Source organism: Dasypus novemcinctus, chromosome 12 (genome assembly GCF_030445035.2).
Source record: "Dasypus novemcinctus isolate mDasNov1 chromosome 12, mDasNov1.1.hap2, whole genome shotgun sequence".
NCBI classification, from domain to species: domain Eukaryota; kingdom Metazoa; phylum Chordata; class Mammalia; order Cingulata; family Dasypodidae; genus Dasypus; species Dasypus novemcinctus.
This window is the reverse complement of record NC_080684.1, coordinates 19,541,730-19,550,314: the sequence shown is the minus strand read 5'-3', so window position 1 is coordinate 19,550,314 and position 8,585 is coordinate 19,541,730. Positions and strand designations below refer to the sequence as shown.

Sequence of the window (8,585 nt, the reverse complement as noted above, 5' to 3'; positions counted from 1 at the left end):
ATACGAAAAAAAAAAATACTGTATAACCATGCCATTATGAACTAAATATATTGTGTAAACTCATGGAGCTAATAATTAGAATATAGATCACCAGAAAATAGTAGGACAGTAGAGAATTGAAACTTAATGTTAATATGTGCAGAATTGGAAAAATGTTGCTTGTAAATCTTTGGAAGTGAGTAGAAACTGTTAAAGCATATCATGGAGTTTCTAACTAGTAGAGCTATTGTGTGGGTATGACAAAGGTTGACAGGGAAAGTTTAAGGTACAGTATGTTACTAGAAGGAAAGCTAAGAACTGTAACATGGGACTATATAAAGACAGTAAAACCTCATGTAAAACACAAATATGGGGGATATTGCACATAGAAGGCTGTTTTTACAAATTATAAATATAAATACACTAGAGAGAAAGAAAAAGAATCACAGCTATGTACAGCAGGTGGAGCATGGAGAGATTGAGAGGAGGTGAGTTTTGTTTGTTTTGTTTGCTTTTTGATTATTACTATTATTGGAATAAGGAAAGTGCTCTGGGAGTGATTGCGGTGATGAATGCACAAATGTGATTACAATGAATAGCACTAATAGTATTCTTTGGATGAATTTATGCTTTATTAATATGTATCAATAAAATTGATTTGAAAATAAAGAAATAGATAGATAAATAAATGTGCAGCTTTCCTCTGATGTCTCAAAACAGGTATTCAGACCTACTTCAGAGACATCAAACATCCCATATTTCCATTCAATTTTTTAGCTTCACCATAAAAATTCCAAAAGACTATTCTAAAAGTAATCCTCTGAGACCCTACAAATTTCTGCTTGTTATGTGAATAAGTCTAAACTTGAGTTCCAGCCTCTCACTCCAGAGAATAAAAGACACTGTCTCTTCTGTCTCCTAGGACATCAGGCTCAGCCATCACATTACTGACTGCCTAACCATATATCTGCCTTTCTGAAGAGGATATGTGAGAATCGCTCATTTAAAAGATTCTCCTAGCACAGTTTTTAAGGAAACGGAGTTAACTAAATGAGTGATACCCCTGTGCTAGAGTTTATTGCTATGGGATAGATACCCTCCTACGTTTTCGTTGTTGTTTTTGTTTGTTTGATGTTTGTTTGTTTTGAAGAATTTAGAGGTTTAGTGGGAGAAAAAGACAAGACCAAGTCAGAGCTGAAAGGATGCAAGCCCTGGATCTTCTAGGGTAAGCCATTGTGATGCCTTTATTGTGATTTCTCAAGAGAAAGGGAAAATAACTGAAGTACCTGTAAATGGGCCATAAAACAATTGGTTCTCATGAACATAGAGGCTTCTGCGTCAGATAAAGACTAGAACAGCAGAAGTCTTCGGAGCCATAAACACACCCCCAATTTGATAGTGTCCTCTATGATTCACTGAAATTGCTTCCCCTCTCTCTCCTGACTACTTCTTTATCCTTTCCTCATATGACTTCGCTTCTATCTCTCTGAGATGCATCTTTTTCACCCTGTCTTTCCATAGACTTTCTGCAAGCTAGAGAATAAGCCTCAAAATCAATGCAGACTTTCACCTTTCTAAGCAGTTTGGTCTAGGTATTCTCCTATTCTGAGCTGAGGAAAACCCTCTGGTATCAGTGACCAATGTTAGGTTATGGAATGGAGATACTGTGCACTCTGACTTCAAACTCAGCATTGCTCCAACCCTTATCTGTATAATAAAAGCAGGAAGAGGCATGGAGAGGGCACATCAGAGTAGATAGTGGATTATGGTCCTTTTTATACCCAATTAGATGTATCATACAAAGGTAATTTTAAGCTATCACTAACTGCCTTCATCTTCAATATGGATCAAGCTAGTTAGGGGCTGAAGAAATAGCAGTAGGGATCAAAACTAAGAAATGGTAAAGAAAAAAATTGAATTCATTGTGTTATTATTTCTTGCCCACTTATTTTCACTACTCCCTAGTCTATGGGTTTTCCAAGCCCACAGTATTTACACTGTCTCTAAGTATCCATAATCTCCCAATTTTGATTTCCATGCTTAGTGACTAATGGAAGCACAGGGTCTTGTTCTCTTCACCTTTGAAATCAATTTCAGCATTTGTGGAATTAAGATTTTAAAATCAAATTCATTTGAAACTGACAAAATTTTAAGAATCCTGTTAAATGTCTCTTGTTCAAGAATGTTTCTGTACTACCTGCCTCCATGGGAAGGATGTGATAAGTTGCATGTAACTTATCTGTGGATTTAGCAAGTTCCCTACCAGATTTCTGCCTCTGTCCCTCATCCATTCAAAACAAGAAGGGATAAGGATATAGATGGTTCCTATCTCATAGGAATGGTGTGAGAAATAAATATCTTAATATATGTGAAGTGCTTAGAATGGTGCTTAGTGCTATTTCTTCATTATCATCAACATCCTCCTCATTTTTCATTAGGAATAAATGTATTCAAAGTATGAATGGTTTTGAGGAGTTATCTAGGCATAAATGTGGAATAAATGACAGAAGGGTATTACTTTCAAAATAACCCCCAAATTCAATATCTGCTTATCCATAAAGTTGTATTATATTTTATTATTATCACAAGCAAGTTGGTAAGCTCAGCTTTCCTTTGAAGAATCACACAAAACTAACTTCTGCATTGATCCTTCCTCTCACTATAAATGTGCAGACTATTCCTTCTCCAATTATTATGGACTGGGCTGAGTTACTGAATTTCAGTAAGAATTGAAGGCACTATGACCCCTGTGATGAAAAAAGAAGATAAGATGAACAGAAATAAATTGATAGAAACCATTTTCCATTTAATTCAGACAGAAAATACCAAATGCTGAAATGTTCATATTGTTGGAGTCAATGGCCTCAATTTATTTGTTTGTTTTATTGTTGATTAGTAGTTTAAACACCAGGGAAATTGTATACATCCAACAGGATTTGACAAATGTGGGAATAAGAGGAATTATTCAAAATCAAAATTTTGAGCAGGTTGCCACTCTTGAGTAATGAATCAGGATTTTTTGAGCAATTATGTTTTGTAATATCCTAATAGGAAAAGCTGATGTATATACTGAATATAAGAAGATCCAATAGGCTGGGGAATTTTATGAATATTCAATATTAACATTGAGATAATTATTAGAAGGACAAGTTTGGGTAAGTGGATGGGTATACAGAATTCAATGTAATTGTGAGTCCTTTGAGTACTTCCAATGACAGACACTATTGTATCAAGACAAAGATACAGATTACATGGCAAACTAAAAGGGGAGACACTGAAGTTACCAAGCCAGGCACAAAGTTTCATGAAAAGAAACTATCTGAGTGTACTGTTCAGATCATATTTCAAGCTAAGCAAAAGTAGAAAGTCTAAGGAGAGAATTTACACCTGGATTATAAGGATAAGTGACATTAAATATAAGGGGAAAAAAGAATATTTACATAACAATTGGACATTGGTCTATACTAGGTTGTCTTCCTCCCAATGCCTGAAAAAATTTCATATGTAGCATAAATCTGTGAATATTTGTACCTGAATGTATGGGTTTGTGGAGAAATGGTGGTAGAAGAAGAAACAAATAAAAAGGCAGATTATTAAAGAAAGGAAAGAATTACAAAGTGACTACATGAATAGCAAATGAACTAAATGATAGATGGATGATGAAGGATTGATGGCTGGGTGGTTGTAGATCGATACCATGGGTTGAAACACCTCTAGTACAAGCAAAAGTTGGCTAGTCGTTATGGGATGACTTCTTGGGTACAGGGATATGGTGGTTGATGGTAGGTGCACAAGTAAAGTCCTCTCTCTGACCTTCCATATAACAATAATTAGACCCATTACACACACACGCATGCAGAAACACACATTTCTTTACCTTCACTTTCCGCTTATCCTTGGTGGTCAGTCCTTCTTATGCTTGTGGATTTAGTCTTTCCCCTATGATAAGAGTTCTGCAGTAAGTACTATTCAATTCATTATATTCTTTCTGTAGCAAATACTCATTGGAATTCTATTATATGCATTTTTCTTCACAGGGGCAAGTGTCCTGGATGCAAAATAGCATAGAACACAATCATCGCTATCAAGAAACTCTAATCTTATGAAAAGGAGGAAAAGAAACCCACTCCACAAATGCTACATTAGATAGCAGAGTAAGAGAGTGATTCATCTGCTGTCACACAGGGAAAATAGCTTATTAGCTTATTATTGTGAGTGGAAAGATTAGGTCATGCTGTGACAAGAAGCAGGAATGCCTAAGAGATCATTAATGGAGGAATCAGACCAGAATACAAAGAACACACTCTTGAAATCAGAGAGGAGAGAGTAGGAATAATGACGTTAAATAGCTAGTAAGATACCCAAATACATTTGTTTTCTTATTTGAAAAATCTCAATGCAATGATTTGCCTCCAATTGATCCTGGGAATTAAAAACAAAAGTGCTTATCGTGACAAATCAGTTATCAGTCACTCAATGATAATTGGTTTCCAATTGATACATATAATGGTGATATCAGGAAAGGATAAGATGAAGGAAGACAATGAAATTTTGGTGAGAGGCAGAATACAATTAATATTTAGATTGAAATACAGGGTATTCTATGCAAGCACATGCTTGAAAAAAGGGAAAGAGAAAGACACACCCACATGGTGATTGGAGAAGAGAACACTAGTCTGCCTCCAGGTTGAAGGTTCCCTAGGGAATAGTAGCTGTACAATTGCAAAAGTCAAAAGATGCCAGATAATAGAGTACAAGAAAAGCCAAACCTTGATTGGGAGATACTGAATGGTGAAATGACCTCTTGTCTTGGGTCATCATAATGGAGTCAAATCTTAACTGTTCAAATGGTCAATTTGGACAAGTTTTATAACATCAGATACTCAATTTTCTCTACAGCAAAATGGATGTAGAAAATTGCTCCCTTATTCCTTATATGCCATCCTCCAAATAAAACAGAATATAATACTCAAAAACATACACACATATATTATGCATACACAAACTAGTGTCTACAAATTTCGGTATTGTCACAAAAGTGAAATATATACTTTATGTGAAAGTGCCTCTGAAAAAGCTAATAAAAGGCAAAATAGTAACATCAAAATAATATCATTGGGGAGCAGATGTGACTCAAGCAATTGGGTGCATGACTACAACATGGGAGGTCCCAGGTTCAGTTCCCAGTGCCTCCTAAATAACACAAGTAGACACAATGAGCAGACACAATGAGCTAACTCAGTGAGGTGACAAATGAGCAAACACAATGAGTAAACACACTAGCAGGGAGCAGATGTGGCTCCAATGGTTGGACACATACCTCCCACATGGCAGGTCCCAGGTTCAGTTCCTGGTGCCAACTATAGAAGACAAGCAGGCAACAAATGGAACAATGAGGAAAGACAAAAAAAGAGACAAGTGGACAACAAGCAGACAAGGGAGTCATCTAGGGGAGTGAGGGATAATGTAATCACAACTAGCTTTTGACTGGGTGTAAAAGACTAAGTAAGAGAGAAAAGAAGGCAAGCTTTGAAACATGTTCTCTAGGAAATCCACTACAGTCTAAAAGGAGTAGGGAATATTTTAAAGCAAAATTAAGAGATGAAAAATACTATTATTAGTCACTCACCTTAATGAGTATAGTAATACATTTTTTCACCAATATCTGAAGTAGATTATCAGCCATGAGGTGATATCATAATGGCATTCATCCAGGGTTAGAATTTAAAGAAAATATCAACACAGGATGAAGGAATTCAAGGGAATCAGTGAGAGCATACAGAAACTCTAAGTTAGTAAGGAAGACACCTCCTCCTAAGTAACAAAAGTGGTCAGTAGAGGTTATACTCGGTTCTAATTTGTTTCTAGACATCAGCATCCATAAATGGCCTTGGGGAACCACAGCACCATCCTCGAGTTCATCCTCCTTGGACTGTCTGCTGACCCCCATGTCCAGGGTCTGCTCTTTGTGCTGTTCCTGGGAATTTACATCCTGACCCTGATGGGGAACTTGTTGATGCTTTTGGTCATCAGGGCAGATGCTCAGCTCCACACGCCCATGTACTTCTTCCTGAGTCACCTCTCCTTCCTAGATTTTTGCTTCTCTTCTGCCACAGTGCCAAAACTGCTAGAGAATCTCCTGTCTCAAAGGAAAGCCATCTCAGTTGAAGGCTGCATGGCTCAGGTCTTCTTTGTTTTTGAGTCTGGGGCCACAGAAGCCAGCCTGCTCTCAGCGATGGCCTATGACCGCTATGTTGCCATCTGCCACCCTCTGCGCTATGGACAGATCATGAGCAACCAGCTCTGTAACAGGCTGCTGTGGGGATCCTGGGGCCTGAGTTTTCTGAATGCATTCATCAACACCCTTCTTGCTATGAACTTGGACTTCTGTGGAGATGATTTCATCCCCCACTACAGCTGTGAGCTGCCCTCACTCTTCTCTCTGTCCTGTTCTGATATATCCACCAGTGTTACAGTACTTTTCTGCTCTGGTCTAATGCATGGAATTGGAACCTGCTTTCTTATTGTTTATTCCTATGCTCTTATTTTCTCCACCATCCTCAGCATTAGCTCCTCCTTAGGCAGAAGAAAGGCCTTCTCCACCTGCTCCTCTCACCTCACCGTAGTGCTGCTATTTTATGGTTCAGGTTTTCTTCGCTATCTACTGCCAGTCTCAGGCTCACTACTGGAGTTGATCTTCTCTGTACAGTACAGTGTGATTACTCCCTTAGTGAATCCCCTCATCTATAGCCTGAAAAACAACCAGGTGAAAGCAGCTTTGAGAAGGACCTTAAAAAAATATCTCCAATATATCAGGCAGTTGGCTTCAGTAGGATGACTTGGAATGAGCTTATTATAGCAATATATCACATGAATGGACAATAAAATTATTTCTTGACTTCCCTTGACAGTGGATGCAATTAGGTGTCTTAAAAATTGACAGAGTTATGTGAGAGTGAGTTGAAGATGATGTGTTAGATTCCTTCTGGATTGGAAGCAGGCAAATGGTCTAATAACCATGTTCATTTGGTCTTTTTCCATGGAAAGTCTTTGGCTGTGCTGATGGATCTTCATCCTATCTTAATTCTTTTTACTATGTATTTCATTGAACTGCATTGTCATTTAACCAACTGTTCAAATAAGGGAACATAGAGCAAGCCTGTTGAACTTGAGTCTGAAGTGGCTCAAGAGTTGGGAGAAGGGTGAGAAATAATTGGTGAATTAGATATTTTGGTGTCTAGAGTCCTGGACACACCCAGGGGATGTAGGAAAATGCTGAAAAGTAGGTCCATAAAAAATGAATTTCTAAAATCTCTTAGAAAGTAAATTAATGAAAAATAAAGCTCTAATTTCATAAAGTAGACAATTTAGCATAAAGGCATTATAATACAAGATGACAAGATAGAACGTGCATGTTTCAGTGGGAAAAAAAAGAGAGACAAAGAAGGAAAGAACATGAATTTGAAGTTCCGACCAGCAGAGCAATGCAGAACATCGAGCTCCTTAAATTAACATGTGCTTGCATTCTCCTCAGACTTCCACAATAGACACAAGTCTGAGACCAGAGAATGAAAGGGAGATTTGACAGGTTTTCCAAACTGTGGGGATACCTGGCTGATTGCCAACTAAGTTCTACAACTAAGTGTAACAGACAAGATTGGTGGTCTTCTCCTTCCTATTATTTGTCTATTCCACTTCTTTTTTCTTTGTGTCTGCTTTTGGAATAGACAACAGAAAGTTTTGTCTCACAGTCTGGAGGCTAAATCTGACACCAAGGAATTTTGTCTATTTGGGGGTCTTCATTAATTTTTGAAAAATTTTATCATGGTAACATATTACACAAAATACTTCACTTTAACCATTTTAAGTGTAAAATCAGGTGTTAATTACATTTACCATGTTGCCTATTTTATATTAATTGTCTTCTTTGTTATTTTAACATGTAATTTCATCATTCAAATTAACTGGGTGTCCACTGCTTTATAAGGAGTTTTTGTCCTATAGAAAGCAGAGTATAAAACCTTTTATATTTTTAATGTAACATTTTTTGTGATCTATGTATCTTCAAAAAATACAATTAAAAAATGATAGGGGTGGGGGGAAGTGGGGTATATGAGAACATCCTATGTTTTTTAATGTAACATTTTATATGATCTATTAATTTTAAAAAGAGATAATTAAGAAATAAAATCTCTGTCTTCTTTGAACTATTGTGATTAGTAATGGAAGAAATTGTAGCACTGATGTGGAGAAAGTGGCCATGGTAGCTGCTGAGAGTAGGGAGAGGGAAGAAGAGATAAGATGTGGGGGCATTTTCAGGACTTGGAGTCATCCTGGGTGGTACTGCAGGGACAGATGCTGAACATTGTATGTTCTGCCATGGCCCACTGCGGGGACTGGGGTGTAAACTGCAATGTTAATCATTATCCACATGGTGCAGCAGTGCTCCAAAATGTGTTCATCAAATGCAATGAATGTGCCAAAGTGATGAAAGAGGTTGTTGATGTGGGAGGAGTGGGGTGAGGGAGTTGGGGTTTATATGGGGACCTCTTATATTTTTTTAATATAACTTAAAAAAAAATAAAAAGAGAAAAAATTTTAAAAAT

The 8,585-nt window shown here is 37.2% G+C and overlaps 1 protein-coding gene across 1 annotated transcript; it reads left to right on the top strand.

Annotated features, from left to right (window-relative positions):
• Positions 1-5,863: 5,863 nt before the first annotated feature.
• LOC131280682 (olfactory receptor 8S1-like) lies at positions 5,864-6,817 on the top strand. Its single transcript, XM_058309082.1, has one exon. The coding sequence runs from the start codon at positions 5,864-5,866 to the stop codon at positions 6,815-6,817; it is 954 nt and encodes a 317-aa protein (XP_058165065.1).
• Positions 6,818-8,585: the final 1,768 nt, after the last annotated feature.